Below are 22,750 nucleotides of genomic sequence, written 5' to 3' on the forward strand. Positions count from 1 at the left end.
CACAAAATCCCATCCATAGGAATAAACCAACAAAATACTAAATATACTATGTCAATCAGTATTCAAGACAGTTAATTCACTCCTGGGCATGAGGCCATTTATGATAAAAACAAAATAACATTGGACGCAACGACTCCATAAATTTTGAGCCAGGGTTCTCATGGAAATAAATCAAATTCGCCGCCGCTTGGGATATCAGGCGGAGAAGGTGAACCTTTGGGAATTGGGAGTGTGGGGTCCCGGGCCCTTGGGAACCTTGGGGAGTTTGGAGCCCCCACATGGGTCGCCGCCTTGTAGAAAGAAATTCAGTTCGTCAACACTTGGGATATCCGGCGGAGATGGCGAGATGATCGGTTCGGGGCCTTTTGGAACCTTCGGGAGTCTTGGGGCCCCCACTTGGGTCGCGGCCCTGTAGAAAGAAATCCAGATCGTCAACACTTGGGATATCAGGCGGAGAGGGCGAGATGACCGGTTCAGGGCCTTTTGGAACCTTGGGGAGTTTGGGGCCCCCACTTGGGTCGCGGCCCTGTAGAAAGAAATCCAGCTCTTCAACACTCGGAATAGCAGGCGGAGATGGCGAGATGATCGGTTCGGGGCATTTTGGAACCCTGGGGAGTTTGGGGCCCCCACTTGGGTCGCGGCCTTGTAGATTGAAATCCAGCTCTTCAACACTTGGGTTATCAGGCGGAGATGGCGAGATGATCGGTTCGGGGCCTTTTGGAACCTTGGGGAGTCTTGGGCGCCTCCTGAGCCGAAGAGAGTCTTGGAGCATTGCTTAGAGATAGCACCAATACCAGCACAAGGAATGGGGTTATCCCTCCAGCCATCTCGCAAATGATTTGGTGGAACAATACGTGAGATAAAACGTCTGATTATGGGCATTTGCAGGCTATTGCGAGGGATGGTGATAGGAATAAGATCTCATAATATTAAATGGATGTTAAGGTCATTCCAAAAATGCAATGGCTATAGAACGAATGCAGTGATTCTCTTTCCACCATAATTTAAAATGCATTTAATATTATGAGATCTTATTTAAAACGCAGTGATTCTCTTCCCACTATAATTTAAAATGCTAATGATTGCTAGAGGAATATAATGATGCATCTTTTCTGATTTATGTCAAGGAGAGATCTTGTATGCATGCATGTCAATCAACTACTTACGACTTCCCTCATGGTGCATATAGACTAAAGATATGAGATGGATTCAATGCATCAATTACACAATATGAATTTTGTATATGCGTGCTGATAAAAGGTTGATATATGATGGGATGTAAAAGCCCATAATGTTCAATGGATATGAAGGACTTCCAATAAGGAAATGGCTATTGAAGAAAAATAGTATTCTTTATATAATTGCATGTCAATGAACAACTGATAAATTTCCATTAAAATTGTTAGGTCCTAATCAGGAGCTAAGCTAGCAACCGCAATTGTCTTAAGTATTCTCTTCAGGTGAGAATGAACCACAAATAGTTTGGATAAAATGCTTGATGATTTTATTGATGTTCATGGATTCTTAAATAGGCAAATAACTAACAAATCCTACGTACATATTGCCGAAACTAAAGGTCCCTATTTTGACTATTAAGCAAGGAAAACGGAATGTTAAACAATCTCTAACGGCTGGTTGACTTAGTCACGTTGCATGGAGCCGTTTACAGCTGCTTCAGCTCCTGCACAATGCATGTAACGGTTCTCCACGTCTAAGCTTCATCCTAGATACTTGGGATTTGGCCTTGGGTTCCTCTCCGAGCATCGCGGCCTATCAAAAACATTCTATATTAGACATATGAAGATGTAATAAGGATTCAAATGCATCAACGTACGGTAGCACATCAAGTCTACGCGTAGGTTAATACCTTCTTCCTCACTTCATGATTAGCCTGGGGGACTACGGGTTAGATTCATAACTCCTGACTCCAAACTAGACCCACAGGATTTTGAAGTCCAAGTTTTTGACCCCAGATAGTAACTATGTAAGTTTAGCTCTTGTCTGGGTCCAAATCATTGAGATTTCATATGAGTGAAATTGGAGAAGTCCACATTGCCTAAGTCCAAATAGTACCTACCTGAGACTCATGAACAGACTTCTTTGTCCACAGTCCACCACCCCTAAGCGATCTCCTTCTAGGTAGAGGGCTGTGTTGACCTTGCGGAGAATCCAAAGCATCCATTTTCTTTGTTTGTTTTTGCTTAGATTTTTTATCCATGAATGCTGGCATGGAGTTTCTTTTGATGGAATAAAAATTCTGGCTAATTCTTGATTACAAATTAGTTTGCATCTCTCTTATTTTGCTTGTCTTTACTTAATTTCTGCGAGTTTAGTACTTGGCTTGTGGATCTTTGCTTTCTCTCTCAAATTTAGGTTTCTAAATGCGTGGATAGGGTCTAAGACCCTTGATCCGACCCTTTAGAAGTCTCTATCATCATACGAACCCTCAGATCCCAGTATCTTAGGGTAGGGATGGCAACAAATCTGATATAGGTCGGGTAGGCCACTATCTATGCATGAGTCATCTGCTTGAAATCCCTCCAATAATACCTTTTGATTTTGATGAGCTTACAAAATAGTAAGAATGCAAACCAAGGTGATGCCACCATCTCCCCCAACTAGATAGGCCTCATAGGTATCAAATGATTAAGAGAAAAGCAAAGAAAAAGATGAGATCCTTGAGAGATCATTCCTACCATATCCAGATAGAAAAATATGGATATACTTAATTTTCTATTTATATCTTAGAACAAATATGGATATACTTCATATCCAATTTGTATTTGTATTCATTTAGAATAAATATGACTATTAATCTTGATATCCATTTAATATTTATAATTATATCTATATCTGTTGAAAAGATATGAATATAAATATGAATATATCAATATTTGCTCCGTATTTGATCCATTTTTAGTTCTATCGAGATGGCTTCTAAAAACTTGTTTGAATGCCCTCGCCATCCATTCACAAGATGGCCATGTGATCTTGTGAGCAAATTGATCTCTCAAGCTCAACACTTGAACTTGAGAGGGATAGGAACTCTCCAAAGATTGTTCTCAACTGCAAAATGACCATCATAACCCTAGCTATCTTTTCTTTTTTTTTTTCTCTATCAAAATAAAAAAAAATGATACCCACCACCATTTTCTTTCACAACTTAGCTACGGTGCTTTAAAAGGCATTTTTGTCCTTTTCACTGCTATTCTATCCTTGGCTGCTCGATTTAGCATAGACGGCTCGAATTTGTCCACTTGCAACCGATTCTAGCTAGTTATGTGTGTGGCTGATTTGGTTAATATCTCAAGCTTTAGGATCATTTTCATACTAAAATGAGTATCAGGTCTGATAATTATATAGAATTAAGGGGCTCTTTTTGAACGCCCTTCTGTCTCCTCAGCCTTGATGTTCAACACCTCGTGGGTGGCGGCAAAGGTGAGGGCACGATCTAACCCTAGTAGAAGCATTTGAAGGAAGGGGCTTGGAGGAGGAGGAGAGGAGTGGGAGGGCTGCGAAAGAGGCTAAGGGGGTGGAAGGATAGGTAACATACGTCAAGATCAACCACAATGGCACCACATGATGGCATCGAGGGACTAGGTCGAATAAGACATTGAGGGACTAGGTTGTAAGAGGCATCGGGGGACTAAATCATCACTCATGCACTTACTCAATGAGCATGCTGAGTTGAGTTCAGGTCAGGCTCAGCCTTAGGCACCTCTTAATTTTTTCAGACCCAAGTCCAGCCTAGCCTAGAGATCAAGCTTACTTTCCAAGCCCGAGCCCGCTACTTATCAGGCTTCGGGTTTTCAGGCCTAAAACCCGATGAGTAGGGGAGGGGGAGGTGGGACGAGGAAGAGAGGGAGAGGTAGGATGGGAGGCGACCAACACGGTGGGAGGAGGACGAGAAGGAGGAGGCACAAGGGAGAGGGAGAAAATACAGGGGGTATTCAGGGTAGTGGGAGGAGGAGGTGGAGGAGAGGAGGGGGAGGTGGGGAAAGAGAGATCGGGAGGATGAGATGAGAAAGAACATGAAAGAATATTTAATATTATATAATATAGATTCTATATGAATATATATTGTGTCATATTATATATTATATAAATATCAGGCTCATGCCGAGCATGAGCCGAGTCGATGTAAACCTGAGCCCAACTCATTTAATAGGTGAGCTTAAATTTTAGGCTCAACTTGGCCCTTCGGGCTTCAAAATCAAGCAAAGATCCTTCCAAAACAGTTTGGGCTTGGGTGGGTTGGGCAAGTTGCTTGGTTTTTTTATCAGGTTTAGTCATTGAGGAGGAGGAGATGGGGTTTGGGTCTGAATCATCATCAAGGGTGAAGGAGAAGGGGGCGGGGGGCAAGAACTCAATGTCGACGAGGTTGAGGCCGGAGGAGAGGAGCCGGATGGACCTACTGGTTATAAGGGTGCAAATGGGTTGGGTCGAACTGGGTCATGAGTGACTCCGACCGAACCCCGTTTCTTGTTTGGGTCCTAATATTGGACCCATACCCAATTCAATAAAAGATCGGGTCGGGTCGAGTCCATTGCTAAAATTTCTGATACAACGGTCATTCAGGTCGGGTCGAGTCCATATATAACTCGGTCCCAACCCAAAAAATTCAGGTCTGATTTGAGTCCAAGTCGAGTTCAAATAAATCTGAAAGAGTATGATTGTGTCTATGAAGCAGAAAGCAGATTCAATGACTTTCCTTTTGGATATTAAAGGACAAAAAATTACAAACCAGATAAGGTTGACTAGCTACAAAAAAAACATGCAATGCTCATCAAATCAGATTATCTAGAAAATAACCCATGTCTTCATACTCAGGCCTTTTCCAGCCTAGTTGTTACTATGTTCCTATAAATGCTCATTATTCTTTAATAAGCCTTCAAAACCAAGCAATGAAACTGCATGAATCATTCTATGTTTTGAAGTAAATCTATAAACTCAAGATGCAAAATACCACTCACTTATAGAATATGCACACCAGTCATAAGGCATAACTTAGAGAACAACACTAGTTCGAGCCTTTTCGAGCCCAAATAGTAAACTCAAGATGCAAAATACCACTCACTTATAGGATATGCACACCAGTCATAAGGCATAACTTAGAGAAAAACACTAGTTCGAGCTTTTTCGAAACCAAATAGTTTATCGGGTTCGATTCGGGTCGGGTCGTAGAGTTGGAAACTTAAAATTATCCAAAATTCAAATGGATCGAGTCAAGTCGAGTCGGTTCTGAATTCAATAAATCCGGACATAACCCAAAAAATGGAATAGGACTAATTTTAGAACCTAACCCGGTCTCACGGGTTCACCAAAATAATTCGAATCAGGTCTAAACGGGTCGGATCGGGTCATAGGTCAACCTGACCTATTTGTAGCCTTAGCTGGCTATGAGGAGGAGGAGATAGGTGCGGAGGAGGGTCCTGCTAGTGGTTGCTGCAGATGCTTAAGAAGGAGGGGAGGAGTGGAGGAGGGAGCCTCCACCACCTTGGCCTTGCCTACAATGGTGTCAGCCCCACGACCGTTGATGATCTAAAGCTCACTTCGGCAAGATCACTTCTTCTTAGCTCCATCATGCCACTGCTTCCTTCTTCCCCTTCTTCCCAACTCCAACAAGCTCCTTCTACTCCTAGCTCTATCGCACCATCGTAGAGGTGAAAATAGATCGGATAATATCCATCCAGATCCATTTTTATGTCCGAAACTATCCAGATATAGATAGAAATTTGAGCATCCGACTAACATCAGTATTTGTATCTATATCCGTCAAAAAAAATTGGATATGGACATGAATAGAAAACCATACGATACATATCCGAATATCTGATTCTATTTATAATTCTATTTAATTTTATATAGCACTCATGAACATTTTAAAAAAATAAATAATCATATTAACATACTATTAACTTAATTTATCATCCACTTAGTAATATGTTTAATTTCATTGTCATAAAGTTTAATTATCCGACTTACATCCGTATTTATATCCATATTATGGTATATAATTTGTATCTGTATTTGCTTAAAATAGATATGAATATAAAATTTTGCATCCGATTAATATCTATATCCGTATCGGTCAAACAAAACAAATATAAATATAGATATACTAATATCCAATCCATATCCGTTTCGATTTCAGTCCTACGCCACACCTCCTTCTCACCCTTTTTCATAGCTCCAGCAAAGCCTTCCTCCTACTCCCAACTTCATCATACCAGCTCCTTGCCTTAGCTCCAACACCCCTTCTTCCCACCTCCATCGTCCCCTTATCCTACTCTTCCTCGCATCGTCCTGGGGCTGTCCTTACCCTGAACCCCCGCCTGTTCTAGATCCCGCTAACTCGGTACATATATTATTAAAATATTTTTTTTTAAAAAAAAAATAAAAATAAGGAAGGTTGGTAGCTTATATCCTCTCTTATAAATACCCTCGTTGGACGGTGAAGATGGCTCCCATTTTTCACAAAATAATATCGCAAGGCGCTTTCGTTCTGCGCACCTGCGTCGTTTGGAAGCACAGAATTTCCCAATGGCCGCCGCCCAAGACCCGCCCGTCCTCCCCCTCGACGGCCGCGTGGCCATCGTCACAGGTGCCTCCCGCGGCATCGGCCGCGCCATTGCCATCCACCTCGCCTCCCTCGGCGCCCGCCTAGTCCTCAACTACGCCTCCTCCTCCTCCTCCTCCCACGCCGACCTCCTCGCCGCGGAGCTTAATTCTTCCTGCTCCTCGTCCGCTCCTCGCACCGTCGCCGTCCGCGCCGACGTCTCCGACCCCGCCAACGTCAAATCCCTCTTCGACCGGGCGGAGTCCTTCTTTGGCACCGCGCCCCATATCCTCATCGCGTGCGCCGGCGTGGTCGACTCCAAGTACCCCTCCCTCGCCGACACCGCCGTCGAGGACTGGGACGCCACCTTCTCCGTCAACGCCCGCGGCGTCTTCCTCTGCTGCCGCGAGGCAGCCAACCGACTCCAGCGGGGTGGCGGCGGGCGGATCATCACGGTGTCGTCGTCGCTGGTGGGGTCGCTGAGGCCGGGGTGCGCGGCGTACACGGCGTCGAAGGCAGCGGTGGAGGCGATGACGAGGATCTTGGCGAAGGAGCTGAAGGGAACGGGGATCACGGCCAATTGCGTGGCGCCAGGTCCGGTGGCGACGGAGCTCTTCTTCGCCGGGAAGAGCGAGGAGGCGGTGAGGAAGGTGGTGGAGGAGTGCCCGCTGGGGCGGCTGGGGGAGCCCAAGGACATCGCACCGGTCGTGGGCTTCCTCGCTACGGACGCCGCCGAGTGGGTTAACGGCCAGGTCATCCGCGCGAACGGTGGCTACGTCTAGGTTAGCATGGGGACTTCGTAACATTGACAGTCTTCGCTCGATTTATAATTATTATTATTATTATTACGTTTGTTCCTCGTACTGTGATTTTTTAGTTGCTCTCTGTGATCCTGTTAGGCGTGTTTACTCATTTTTAGTCGGTATTTATTCCTTCGTCCTTTGAGACATTATGTCGAACGGTTTGTGTGTCGAGGTGCATGGCACTGCATATATATATATATATGGATTGTCGGGCTGTTTCATTGGCTATCTCTGATATTTATGTAGGGAAGCATGGATAATGCACGTGCTAAAATATATGATTGTCCTAGGTTAGGTTCATAATTCTACTTTAGATAGGAATGTTTATCTTGTGAGATGATTCCTACTTCATAGTCAATTTTCTTCAATGAAGCAATAGAAAACAAAATAACAACTTTATAACATCAGTAGAATAAGAAATTGCAAACCGGAACAATTTGTAGAAAATAAATCTTTGAAAAACTCACTTACAAACTGGTTGGCGGCCACTGCTAAATTTCGCATATGTACAAATCTATTGTCAATCTATTCTTCAGACAGTTGACCTCTGATGCTGTGTGAATTGATATTTGTCGTAAATAACTTGTGGAAGCTGGGCTCTGATGGAGTGGTAAAGTAAAATGCAGCTCTTTTGTGATCTCAATCTGAATGACAATTGAAGGACCAGTCAAAATTTTCAACAAATCAAATAAATTGTTTATCAAAAGATGATTTAAAGAATGAAACTTACTAATGCATGCACAAACTTGGTTGTTGAAAGGAGTCAGTAGAGCAGGTTTGTTTGTTTTCTAGGGTCTAGTAGAGCCATTTGATAGTATGAATCCATGGGCAAATTGGTTAGCCAACGAAGGGGCCAAGGGTGATGCGGAGTATATCTTGTACAGGACCTACTCTCTTTGGATCTTGCAAGCTTGATCTCTGTTGAGGATCCGGACGAGTGGTAGTGAGACAGGCCGTTGCTAGCCACCCATGCTCCTCTAAGCAACTAATATCAGCCAACAAATTTGTTAAAGAACCATGTCCAAAACTTCTTTGGTCTCGGCCTCCACATTTGATAGTATGAATCCATGGGCACCGTGTGAAGCACATGCATATAAATTTCAAAGAAAAGTATAGGGGCTAGAGATGCGAGGATCTATTGTGGGCATGCGGACGTACTTCAAAAAAGCATGGCTGATCTAGCCATGAAAGAAAAGGCTAGGAACGTGCCCAACGAGAGATGGACAAGACATAACTTTCAATGTATGTAAATCTTTCAATAGGGCATTTTGGATGCCGGAGATAAGCCCATCAACACATTTTGAAGGCCATGAAGAGGCTATTAATGCATGCAGAGATTCCAAGCCAAGAGAAATGGGATGTCAAAGTTTGATGGACCTGCATGCCCTAAGATCCAGAAAAAGCTTGCGTTAGCTAAGGTACATGCCATGGATGAGTGCTATTAAGCACGGAGAAGGGTTTAGAAGTTTGAGGTGGACCATAAAAACGATAGATATGTAGTTGACCTGCATGAAAGGGCTGGTTCGTGTAGAAGGTGGGATCCCTGCGGCCTCCGTTGCTGCCATGCTATGGAAGCAATTACATCCAGCTGCAAAGGAGACTGAAGATTATGTGCATCCTACTACTTAAAGCCAATTTATTTGAAGGCTTATGAGCCTACTATTCGGCCTGTGCCCTGCATGCAATTTTAGACTCCCTTGACCTGCAACTAATTGCTATACTGCATCGGAGAAGACATCCTGGAAGACCAAAAAAGGGCTAGAAGAAGGCTGGTGAGGTGCGAGATAGCAAAAGGATTAAGAGAAAAGGTACTTCATTAAGATGCTGTCAATGTTTAGAATGGGGTCATAAATAATTTTCATTTCAAATAATTAAACTCTTTATCAAAGACATATGTAAAGCCGGAAATTATTTTCATAAGTTTTCTAAAATATGAGTAATCATTTTCATAAATATTTTCTATACAAATCATATTTCTACACAAATTATGAGGTATCCATAATAACAATTCTGGGGGTAATTAAATGTGCTTATAGCTCAACTTACGAACACAAAAATCTTTCAAACTGAACTACGTACGACTAGATAGTAACAAATCAATGATTAAAATTACTCTAAAGAAAAACTCTATGAATAACAACCCATATATAGACCCTCGCTAATTGACATCTCTGCTTCCTTCAATCGCCTAACAACCAGAAGCTATTGTGACGCTATACCTTTTAAGTGCGACTCTGGCATCCCAAACCTTTTTCAAATGCTCTATCCTCTTTCCATCTCTGTCAATAGCAACCCACTTGAATAGGCAACAATCATATGATCCTAACAATTGGCATGAAACGCCTTACAAACCTTAGGCCTCCCACCGACGTAGATAATTTTCGAAAGAAAAAACTATCAATATGGGCATGTGATGGTTACGTGCTGACTTTTATTACCAGCCAGTTGATGAAGATAGATACAAGGGTAACATTGAGCCAAAAAAAAATTTCATGGAGATAGTTGAAACTTCTTAAAGAAGAGGTGTAAGTGTGTAACTGTAGATGGCGAAAAGTCGAAGGGGTGTGAAGTCTTATAAGGACGGAGGCAAAAGTCCTTCCCATCATTGTTCAAGAAATCTTAGAAGATGAAATGGAGAGAGAAGTTTCTCTGATTGTTCGATGCATGTTCTCATCTGCGACTCGATAGTGATGTATCTAGTTCTCGGACCTCTTTTTTTTTCTTTTCTTTTAGTAAAAATTTTTGACAGAATTTTTCATGAACTAGCACTTCTTTCGTGGACAGAGCCAGACATGGAGAATGAATTGTGATTGTTCGTCAACATTAAAAGTTTGTTCAAGATATATTGCAGGACGTTCGATCTTTGACAAACTCATAGCAAAAAAAGGTTGAAGAACAAAAAATCTCATGCTAAAAGGTTTTAGAATTGGCATTCTTCACTTGGAAGAAACTTATAGTTTGGGAGATGAGTTCAAATAGACTTGACCTGGTGACCCGGTCTGAAATGATATATAATCAGTTCTACGGCTGAAGGGGGACTCTACGCTATCTCATGGATTAACAACGCGTCGCCAGTCACCATCATACATCGGCAAAATCTTTCAGACACTGTCGGTTGGAAAGCTTCAAAAAATTGTGGACACTTGTTCCGCAACTTCTCATGATATTTAATCATCAAAATGATGTGGCATGATGAGAATCCTTCAACTCATGACTTATATAGTGGCTCAGGCGCATCCAAAAACTCTCCAAGATATTATGATCGGATCTTCTGACTGGATGAGCACGCGGCCGACCTCTGCGGCTGATATTTTTCGACTCTGCTCGGCCACCTTGGCCATCGATTCAAGCTCAGTAGGAACTTCCCACAAAGAAAACACATTAGTTTTGCATCTCAAATCTACATGTAGTCTCAGCAATTCTATCACATGCCAAACTGTTACAGCATGTCTCCATGATTGTTATGCTACATCAACAACAGTTTGTTGCAGTACGATTTTGAGTTTGTTGGAATATGATTTATTAGAGATGTAGAATCCTTGTTGTAAAAAAGAAGAAAGTCGAAAGAATTGAGAGAGTTATGTGTGTTTCTATGTCCCTAATCTATACAAAGAATGGCCCTTTTATAGGGAGTGAGGCTAAAGGGAGTAAGTACAAAGTAGTATAATAAAGCAGTACAACAGAAGTACAAAAGTACAAAGAAAAGAGACACATAGAAATATTTTCATATATCTTAATATTTTCCTCAAACTCAAGGTGGTGACGTAGAAACTAACTTAAGTTTGCTGGTAAGTTCACCGGGACGACCCGATGGGTGAGACTTTCGGTAAGCTAATCTGCAGAAATAATGGATCGTAAGTGGAGAATGCCATCATTGAGATGTTGCCAGGTAAAGTGGCAATCAATCTCAATGTGCTTAGTGCGCTTATGGAATACATCGTTATAGAAAATCTGAATGGTGCTCTGATTGTCACAGTGTAAAGGATAACTAGAGAGCTGAGGAGCATCCATGTCAGTCAACAGTCAGCATAATCATAAGAACTCAGAAGTTGTATCGGCAAGTGCTCAATACTCGGTCTCAGTGGTGGAATGGGCAATAGCTGTCTACTTCTTACTCCGCCAGAAAATGAGAGAAGATCCTGGTAAGAAGCAATAGCTTGTAGTAGAACGATGATCGGTAAGGTCACCAGCCCAGTATGTTTTAAAGTAGGCCCGCAAGTCAAGAGAAGATTGAGATTAGTAGTGTAGACCATGAAAGAGAGTCTCTTGATATAGCGCAGAATTCGAAGGACAATGGCATAATAGGGAGAACGAGGCCGGTGCATGAACTGACTAATCATGTGAACTGCATATACAATATCTGTTCGTGTAACTATAATATAGATAAGACTGGCAACCAGCAGTCTGTAGAGAGTGACATCGGGCAAAGGCACACCATTAGTGAGATTAAGTCAGACGTTATATTATAATGGAGTCCTGGCTGTCTTACTAACTATCAAGCCTACTCTGGAAATAAGGTCCGAAGCATATTTGGCCTAAGAGAGACATGGATCTGAGGCTTTTTCACCATCGATTGGCATGAGATCACTGGCTGAAAATCACCCAAGAAGAGGTCCTTCCGCAGCTGATGTTGACTTGGTCCTTGGCCGTTGAAGGGTGGACAATGGAAGGCTGCGATTGCTCGGGTGGCGCGGGCTGGGCACAAGGGATGCGTGTCCCGATTGACCGGGTTGCGCGTCCCGGCTGGAAGAGTCCCAAGCCGAGAGGGACTGGGACTTGGGCGCGCAGTTCGCCAGCCGGCGCACGCGGGCGCGTGGGCGAGCACGCACGCACTGCTGCGCGCGGGCCTGGGCGCATGCGCGCTACTGCGTGAGGCCATGCACGCGCCCGGCCAAAGTCGGCCATGCGGGCGCGGGCACACTGGGGGTGCTCTCGCCATGGCCGTGTTGTGCGCGCCGTCCTGCGCGCATGGCTATCCATGTGGCCTGCTCTTTTCAGCCGAGTGCCCATTGGGTTGATGAGGCGAGGTCTGGCGCGCGGGCTGATCCCACGCTGTGCCGAAGGCGTGAATAAACCTCGCAGTCGGCCAAGGGTCAGCCAGTCACAAGACACATCAATTGGCCGCTTAGGCCCTCGGTTGGTGCACGGTCGTTGCTCCGCTGGCAGCGTAGTTTGTGGGGGTCCTCAACACGGCGCCGCAACGGTTTAACGTAAAGTTTTGCTGGATTGAAGATCGGTGTTGGGCGAACAGCCTTGTAGTGTTGGATTGCCGAGATCGATCTTCGAACTGCTCCAAAAAGGCACGAAGAATACCTTTGCTTGTACGGAAAGGAGTCTGATCCACGGCTAGGGTTCTTTATTAGGGCTCCAGCAGATTTTTAGATTTATAAAGGGACAAAATATGTAATTATTATATTTTATTATGGATATTTTGGTTAAAAAATAGCTCCCAACAAAGCTCAAAATAATGAGATATATGGAATGTTTTCATATATCTCAACACTAGTTATAAATAAATCCAAAACTCTCCACCAAAAACGTAAGAACAAAACAAAATTATGGAATAATCATCCAAGTTAGAAGAAATTTTGTCTCTTTTGCTCTTTCTTCCTCCTTTGTTAAGTATCCTCTAAAATCATCGCCGACTTGAGCATCGGAGATCCTACTGGAGACAATCCAGTAACCTCTCATTTCTATCCTCTTATGCATCCGTGGAGACGTCCGTGTCAGCATTTCAACAAATAACTTGATATTATTTTTTTTCTGAGACAAAATAACTTTTATTTGGAGCCAGTTTCACGTAGCTCACTTTTTTTTTCGATGCATATGTGGCTCACCGTTTCCTTGACATCCAAGCGTCGTAAAAAGAGAAAGTACTTGGGAGAAGATAAACTTTATGCTCACACATGTCCATCATCCTACGCGCCCACCTGTAAAACGAAAAACACGCCAAAAGGTGGATGCTGTGTTAAAACCCGAGAGGTAGAAGGTCAGCAATCCTGTTTCTACCTCAACTTTCCTTGCCATTTAGTGCTTAGAATTTTGAAGATGGCAGCGCGTACAGCTGTCTCCGGTTGGAACTTTGGAAGCTAACGAGCTCTTTGCGATGAAGAAAGCAGCTCGTCTCAAGTCCTCGTCTGTGGCTGTGGGGCCCCTCAAAGTTCCCCCACACGCTCCCCGCACATGTGCAAGCAAATCCCGCTCTCTTTCTCGAGTCCAAAGAGTAGAAAGAAAGAAAGCCGTATTCAGCAAAAAAAAAAGAAAAAAAAAAAAAGAAAAGAAAGAGTAGAAAGAAAGGATGCGCTCGGTGAAATGGTTTGCCTCTTGTAATATAATGCCTGAAAGGTTATTGGTTGGACCAGGTCCACCGCTTAGGGGGTGGACCAGTCCAACTATGGAGTAATGCGGATAAAAAAAGTTCTTGCAATTGGGTTGGTCCACCAGCTCAGCGGTGCATTTCGTAGACCCACGCCGCACCATTCAGGGTGGAACAAATATCACGTTCAAAAGGAAGGAGAGATGTCTTCTTACATTACGTGTTGACAAAAAAAGAGTAGTAAATTAGAGAGAGAGAAAGAGAGAGAGATTGGTTTGGGTGTGAAAGAGAGAGCGTTTTTTGTTTCTTCTGGGGTTCCTGCTTCTCTCTACCGACAAAGGAACAAGGCGGAGATTTAAAAAGGCACTGAAAGAGGGAGGCAGCTGTTTCCTATACCTCTACAACCCACAGCGCAGCACAGGCAATGGATATATAAACCCAAAAGACCCCCCCACATCTGTCTCTCTCTCTTTCTCTCTTCATTTTTTTCCTCGCCATGGATATCTCCTCCAATGCATCGGTTTCCGGCGGACCACCGGCGGGTCCCCTGTTGGGCGAGTTCGTGCCCGGAGAAACCACGGTTTGTTTCTCTTTTCTGTCTTTTTTTTTTCTTTTTAATGATTCAAAAATGAGGTCTTCTCTTATTGTTTTAACAACAAAAAGAGAAAAAAAATTCTTGTCATGGGTGTTTCTTTTTTTCTTCTCCCTGTGCCTCATGGTTTCTTGTTTATGTGTTGGTGCTGGCTAAACATCCACTTCTATCTTGGAATTGATTGATGCTTTCTGTGTTTTTTTTTTTTTTTTTGTTAAAGTTTTACTTACTCTGATTGCAGACTTTTTGGCCTATATACGTAGTGCAATTCTTTTTTTATTATTATTTTTAGGAGATCTTACTATTTTGTCCGGTGTACATGTGCAATTAAAAAATATGATTCCTTTGAGTGTGCTCCGAGCTCTTTTTAGACTTCAAGTCACACCACGCTTTCTAGTTTTCAGGGGTTTTTCTTGAAATTTTTCTTACATTAGTTTGAGGCTATGGTATCTGTGTGCCTTCAAAGCTTGTAAGCTTTGATGTTTGATCGTATGGCTTCTCCCTTCGTTTCATGCTCTTAATGGAATGACTAGGTGAACTTGCCTCATGGAAATTTACTTCTCTCTCTCTCTCTCTCTCTCTCTCACTCTCTCCCTTTGTGGGTTATGGGTTTCATAAGAAGTTTGCTTTGCAACATCTATTGATTGAAGAGTTGTGTGTTATCATATTAAGAGAATTCCTTTCCTTTCCTTTCCTTTCCTTTCCTTCCTTTATGTTTTTATGTTTGCATGCAGGAAGGAGAAGAGGATGTGAGCCTAGAATGGCTCTCCATCTATGTGGAGGACTGCCTCTCAGGCACCACAAGCTACACCTCCCAACCCCTCCCACCTCCCACCACCATAAGCCATGACACTCCACCCCCAAAGCCCCCCACCAAAACCTCCTCCTTCCGGGACCTTGCCATCCCGGCCAAGGCCAGAAGCAAGAGACGGAGAGTCACCACCCCAAAAGAGCTCACCTCTCAAGACCCACTTCTCTTCCACCAGACCTGCTGGCTTGCAGACAGCGAGCTCATCCTCCCTAAAAAGGAGCAAGAGGACAAGGCACCAGCGGTGGAGTTATTGGTGGGTGGAGGAGGTGAGGCAGGGGAAAAGATGGGAAAAGAGCAGCAGCAGATCCGGAGGTGCACCCACTGCCTCTCCCACAAGACGCCCCAGTGGAGGGCAGGGCCCTTGGGGCCCAAGACCCTCTGCAATGCGTGTGGGGTGAGGTTCAAGTCCGGGAGGTTGCTTCCTGAGTACAGGCCGGCAAAGAGCCCCACTTTCGTGAGCTACAAGCACTCCAACTCACACAAGAAGGTCATGGAGATGAGAATGATGGCCATACTCTCCTCCCAATCCAATTGAGTTTGTACGTTTAAGCTTGTGGTGCAAAGGAAAAAAACAAAAAGAGCAAAGGTAGAAGGTTACTGCCAACTTGTATTGTAGTGTTCTGCTCCTTTGAAAACTTTCGGTTTTATTAAGATTATATTGGTAGTTTCTATGTAGCTTTCACCGCTAGTCCTTCTTTTCTTTGCGCATTCTTTTCTTAATTTTGAATTTTGGGTTGTATATTGCTGTCATGGGAATTGGTGTTGGAGAAATTGGAATGTAAGTGCTTTTTAGCTTTCTTGACTGAACAAGGACAAAATCACTGACTTTCCTCTGGATTGTCTATTATTTCATCAAATATTTGGCATCGCATTTTGAACTCGGAATTTCTTCATCCATTGTTGTTCCTGGAAGAAAAGGTGAGGCTATGGGAGTTTGGATATGAACGACTCTCAACCATATAGCACTACTATTAAACCTGCGTGATAGTAATAAGAGTGCTCTTGGTGATGTCCATTCAATCTTGTGTAAAGAGTGGAAAGATGTCACCTTTGCGTGCTCTATGCTATGAAATGAACTAGAGCTCTTTTTTGCAAGACTTCGATACTCCGGGATGCCGCTTTGGATGATTTTGGGAAATGGAGACTAGAGAAGTGATGCATCATTCTCAGCTTTTATTTCCAAAGCAAAATTCAGGACCAATATTTTCTTATTGTGCATAGGAAATACATCTTGATTTTCGGAAGAATCATTACATTTTGTTCAATGGCAATGAAAGATAATGCACATATTCCAGAGGAATTTGCAGATATCTTAATTTGCAAGTTTGTGCGGCCCTCGAATAACCATCCAGCTGGTGATCTGTCTATCATCATCAGTCCTTGACCTGCGAGCATGTGCTCCCAATATAAAGGCTGAATGGGGCCGATTCCTTCCTCTTTTATTACATCTGTTCGAGCTTCACATCTCTAAGGCTACAGCTCGGGTTGGTTGGGTCAACTTGAGGACAAGTTTTTTTTTGATCCAATCCAATCTCTAAATCCCTCAACCCTAATCCAAGCCAATCTGGTCTCAGGTTGCGACTTTTCTCACGCAACCTAACCCCAATATTAACTAAATTTAGATTGGGTTGAGTTAGTCCGGTCAAATCCAGGTTGGACTTTATTAATTGGGTTAAATTGGGTTGAATAAGAATTTAAGATAGGTAAGAGATTTCAAACATTTTTAATAGATTAATATTAAGCCCTTAATCCTTCATAAAGTGATATGTTCATACATAATTCATTGAGATCAAAGAACACAATTATATAAATATATAAGTAATCTATATAAAAAATAAATATAACTATTTATTTATTTATTGTTTATTTGTTTGTTGGTTGGTTAGTTGGTTTGTTTGTTTATTTGTTTAGTAGCTATCTATCTATCAGCTTGGGGGAGATTAGGTCAACTCAGGTTAGATTAAGTCGGATAGTATAAACAAAACTATCTATCAACTTAGGTTAAGAAGGGTGAGATTGGGGTCGAATTCTAGTTGGGTTGAAGGTTAACCCTGGCCAAATCCTTCTTAAGGTCAGGTCAGATTGGGATTCTTGGGTCCATACCCAATCTAAGTTTACAAGTCTTCAATACGCAATCCTACTCGATGAGTAGGTTGGGCGCATGGATTGGGGTTAAGCCCTAAAATTGCATCCTTACCTGGCCCTATAATATTAAAGGATTTTGGCCATAGCGAAATTATGTTAATCTGCATATAAATCATCAATTCTTCAAAGTTACAAATATTATATGTCTGCATATAATAAGATATTATGGACCCCGTCAATCCATTAATGACTAAACAATACTATACTTCCATTGTTTTATTTTGGGTGGTTAAACCATTTAATTTAGCTGTAAAACCACCATGTGAGGATGGAAGAATGATGGTGACAGATGCGAACTCCCAATGGTAAAACCATCCTGGTTAGTGATGGTAAAATGGGTCCTTGACATACTTCATGCGCCCAGATTAACATCAAAATTAGAAGAAATCTTTATTGAGTTCTCCTTTCTTCTTTAGATTTTTTTGTATGTATCCCCTCCAACATATATAAAATTATATGGATGCCCTATTAAAAATACTATTTATATGTATACCCTTATAAATACTTATTTTACATATATACCCTTCTTTTTCTTTTATATATATATATATATATATATATATATATATATATATCATCTAACACCATTAAAAAACTGATTTAAATTTGAAATGACTGAAATACCTTTATAGGCAGACGCAAAAAAAGAAAAGTTTATAAGAATATATATATATATATATATATATGAAAATAGCAATTTTGAAAGAACATTCGTGCAATTACACATTTAGAGGGTGTATGCTTAAAAAATTCAATAAAAATAATCAAAATTCAGTAAAAATAATTCAGTTATTCTTAATTAAAAAAAAAATTAACCTTACTACTTGGAAGCCCCCACTCCCTGACCATCTGAAGGTGAATTTCGATAGTAGTCTGCCAAAGGCGATGACTGTGTCGGTGTTGCATTTATGATCAGAGACCACTACTCCAGATTGATAGCTACAGAAAGATGACGTACCTTTAAGGCAGGTGCTCCTAGAGCGGAACTCAGAGCGGCGTGAGAGAGAATCTCCTAAGCTAGATGGGTGCTTGAGGTTGGCAGTATCATTCTAGAGACAGACTCAATGGAGCTTATTGAGCAGATCCTACAGGAGGCATGAGAGACAGATCATCCGCTTCTAGTCGATATCCGGAAGCTACTGAGAGAGTGTGCTGCCTTCATACATGTCTACTAAGAAGCGAACAGAGCTGCGGACTGAATCGCCTCCTTTGCTGCTTACCACTCCGAAGAAATTTTCTAGACTCGCCATGTATCTATTTCCCCACCTCTGAGGTGTGTCCTTTTTCTAGACTCTTATGGCAGTACTCATGCGAGGCTAGTATGAGCACTGATGTACTAAAAAAAATTAATATTATAATATCATTTGATCTCATATTAATATCAACACTTATAAAAATGAATCATATTGATTTTATTTTGATGAGCAGCACAGTATCCAAACATATTGTCCCAAAGGCTAATCCTATGGACTAGTTATCCGGAAACCCTCGACTGTAAAGTACGGAGCTTACGTCAACAGCAAACCTGAACTCATCTCACACGCAAACATTGCAATTGACCGTGTGATTTCCATCCATGTAATAGGCCATAATTCAATTAGGGGGTTTTTGGATGGCCTGACAACTTAACCATGGTACAACTCTCCCCTCCAACTAGGAGTTGCGGAGAAGATGATACGGGCCGGGCGAGAAATCTGAGGGATCATAAAAAGTCCACCAGAATCAAAATCCCATAAATTGCTCCACAGCCTTCTGGTCCTACAGATTGGTGTCTGTTTGAAGGTAATCCTTGGACAACATAGTTTAACGTCCGAAAGCTTTCCCTGAATCATCAAGGCAATGCCAATTTTTCAAAAAAAAAAATCAAAATAATAATAATAAGAAGAAAGCTCTATTTTGTTCAGTAGATACACACATGAAAATATATATTAAATAAATATCAATATGTTTTTCTAAGCAAAGAAACATCGATTGATGAAAATAAAACAGGAAAGGGAAAAAACAACATATCCCCCAACTTATTGGGAGCGCTATCAAGAGGATGGAAGAAACAAGTTAGGAAAAAAAAAATACCCCCCTACGACGGTGGAAAGGAAGTATCTGATCTGAGAAATATATACCATCTTTATCACAAGCAAATTGGAGAAAGAATATATTGCCTCAGCTGTCCATTTCCAGCCTCTTGGATGCAGCAAAACTATTTTTCAAACCTATTTCCAGAAATGGAACTAATGGCTCCAGGGGATGACAAATGGGTCGCAAACCTAACACCCAACGGCGATGCTACTTTTGCTAACCTGCTCCTCAGTCACCGGTGTAGCATCCTTCGGATTAACACCAGACACTGCAGGCGCCTCACTTTCCTCAGATGGCTTCAGTTCACCCTGGACAGGTCCCTTCTCCAAAACTGTAACCAGAGGCTTCTGTAATCTGGGCTTCCAGTTTGTCCCATCTTTGCTATTCTCAACATCTCCTGGCAGTCCATCCACAGCCTTCAAAAGAAAAAAAGTAGGGTAGTTAGTTAGCCAACAAGTTATCAAAGAGAGTATGATGCTGTCATGGTTACAGAAAAAAAGAAACTTCAAGCCATTTATATAGCAAGTTTGAAGTACTGCAGCATACAGCAATGATAATGAGGCATTTAAACTTTCTCCCGAATATAATATTTTGAGGTAAGCATGCGGATAAAAAATTATAAAATGGTTTGGGCATACCCAGGATTATAAATGGTTTAGGCGTACCAATTATCAACCAAAATAATGCACTCTAATATATAAATCCAACAGGAATCATTCTCAGTATTGCCCGTGTGGAGCTCGAAGAATCCACATCAACACATTAATGAGTTGAATGTGCATCAGGCAAATTAGATGCTTATACAATAGTTTACTTCTTGACTACTTTTAAGATGTGGGAAGCATCATCAATTCACTAATGTATATGTTACAACACAGTGATTGTAGAATCAGAATCAATGGAATTCATGAAATCAGGAGAAACATTACAAGTCAATTAATGAACGAAGTACTTCAGCAATTTCATATAAGATGAAACACCTTAACAAATATCACCACAGTTATATCCTGTGTAAGCATATGCTAAAACAAAGTGAAATAGATATAATCAAATTAACATGATCTTTTTCCCTACATGCTTGAGTAACTTGCTTTTTTCTTGCTTTCAGAATAAGATATTTGGGCATGCATCCAAATCCAACTCTCATGTCTGTGCCCGTACGACAGTGGTCATACTGACTTAAGGTTATTGAATTATATAACAAAGTCATGACAATTTGAAAAATATGAACCATCCTAAATTCATATTTCAGAATCTGATCGTGCCTTTTTTTGAAGCTGTTGTTGCTTTGCCTTTCTTTCTTGCATCACCTTCTGGCGTATCTCATAAAAAGTGAAGCCATCCAAAATGGAAGTCTTGCTGGTATGATCCTTAAAAACCTCAAGCATCCGGAGACCTTCCTCAAGCTTCACCTGCAGTGACACAGTGGTCAACATAATATGATAATAACAACTTTCAGATGCCAAGAACAAAATAGGTCTCCGCACCTCCTGAGTGTCTCTCCTGTTTGTCACTGGTTTGTTGTCATTGTGCTCTAGTTTAATGTGTGAGAGAATGCCGTTTCTATTTTTACAATAACTTTTCATAATTAGAGGTACCTTGGCAATTAATACTCCATTAAATTCTCCAGTGTCCTTAGGGTAGTGTTTTTAATTAGAAATTTTTATCTATTCTATATTATTAAATAAAAGAGGAGTATACCATTTTTGATTATATCCGTCAAATTTTATGACTAGAATACTTTTAGTTCCTCAGTATCTATGAACAATCTATTTATTTCTTCATCTTTATTTCTTATTTATATGATCTCTCCTGGACATGCCAAACCAATTGGACTTTATTTAAAGAGTTATCTATTTTTAAAATTTTAAAAATAAAAAATTTGATACTATTTATCTGATTCATATATTTTATCTATCTTATCCCTCAATTCTTTGAACCCTTTTTCTTATTTTATTTGTTAATGTACATTGATAGTACTTTTCAAGTCCTCAATACAAGTAATTAAAAAAAAGGTACATTATCCCTTTGATTAACAAGACTTATCTTCATTTTCAATATTTCGGATACCCAAATCTAATTAAAAACTATAAATAATGCAATCTACTTCAATGTGCTTCCGGTCATCTTCTCTGGTAAAAGTATAGCTAGTAATCCTTAGAATGGTTTCATCGTATAAAGAGGCATGTAAAGTGCACATTTGATAAAATCAAAACAAATATATGAATTTAGGTTAATAATCAAGTTAGATAAGAATATAAATAATTCAACCATATAAATTTTTTACAAATGAAAGAAATACAATAAAAAGAAGAAGAATAAAAGAAAATGTAAGAAAGTAATACATTAAATAGACAAATAAATAGGTCAGATGCAAAATTAAAATAAGCTAATAATTCAAAAACTAATGCAAAAAGATAAATATAAAAATGGTTAAACTAATAAATAGAGATATGAATAATTAAAGACAATACAATATAACTAAAATGTAAGAAAACAAAATTAAAATAGAATTACAAAATCTATAACATACAAAATAAATGTTTTGGATTCTAGGAATATTCTTCCCATGTTATATTTTTAACTTTTTTGTCCCAAAAATAATGTTCTACCTTTTACCTTTTTTTAAGATTACCTAGCTGTATGTAAATGTAAAAAAATTGAAATCTAGCCAAATAAGGAAATTTCAGAAAATTACAACCATAAAAATACACAAATAAACAAAATGTCTTAGTTTATCAAAGAAGAGAAATTAAAAAACCAGTTAAAAACATCCAAGAAAATGATTGAATTTTAAAATAATTGTGATAGAAAACAAATAAGAAAAATCAAAGAAACCAACTACAAGTATATAAGAAAAAAAATATGATAAAACATTTTGTTATTGGTGAGGTCATACCAAAAAATCCTCTCTCTTTGGATAGCTTTTTATGTGAATAATGAATATGTACAATAAAAAGAACAAGTCAATTCACAAATAAATAAAGAAAATGCCTTAATAAAGTTTTAAATTAGTGTAAATAAATAAATAAATAAATAAATAAATAATTTTATTTCAAAATATTTTTATAATTTATACATACTATAATTTTAAAATGTGTACTATTTTCACAAACTTCTATTGAATTGTTGAGGTACCATCAAACCAGGAAAATATCCAATTATCTTCTCCCATTAGCTATTCCTAGATGGAAGAGTGGATAACCGATGGTGGAGTCTAAATATTTTTTTTCTTTTGAATTAAGAAGGTTTGAAATCAGCGTTGTGACCTGGTTGTGTTCGCCCGACTCGAACCCAAGAGCATTAATGCATCAAGTTATTAATGACCCAGAATTTGGGAGAAAACTATTTGCCCCATTTCAGCTTGGTTTGACCCATCTAGGCAAGGATAAAAGCTTTAAAGAAAACTAAAATTTGTACATACTATGATTCTATCCCATGCCTTTTG

The 22,750-nt window shown here is 40.5% G+C and overlaps 2 protein-coding genes across 2 annotated transcripts; both read left to right on the plus strand.

Moving 5' to 3' along the window:
* The first annotated feature begins 6,166 nt into the window (after positions 1-6,166).
* On the plus strand, positions 6,167-7,588 carry LOC103723044 (NADPH-dependent aldehyde reductase-like protein, chloroplastic). The gene has a single exon (XM_008813837.6). It carries the CDS (start codon positions 6,544-6,546, stop codon positions 7,339-7,341), a length of 798 nt encoding a protein of 265 aa, XP_008812059.4. The 5' UTR covers positions 6,167-6,543; the 3' UTR covers positions 7,342-7,588.
* Positions 7,589-13,998: 6,410 nt separating this feature from the next.
* On the plus strand, positions 13,999-15,938 carry LOC103723043 (GATA transcription factor 9-like). Its single transcript, XM_008813836.6, has 2 exons — positions 13,999-14,258; positions 15,005-15,938. The coding sequence occupies exons 1-2, from the start codon at positions 14,175-14,177 to the stop codon at positions 15,614-15,616; spliced, it is 696 nt and encodes a 231-aa protein (XP_008812058.1). The 5' UTR covers positions 13,999-14,174; the 3' UTR covers positions 15,617-15,938.
* The last annotated feature ends 6,812 nt before the right edge of the window (positions 15,939-22,750 follow it).

This window comes from Phoenix dactylifera, chromosome 1 (genome assembly GCF_051530095.1).
Source record: "Phoenix dactylifera cultivar Ajwa chromosome 1, Ajwa_hap1_PhDact_Kaust_v1.1, whole genome shotgun sequence".
NCBI lineage: Eukaryota > Viridiplantae > Streptophyta > Magnoliopsida > Arecales > Arecaceae > Phoenix > Phoenix dactylifera.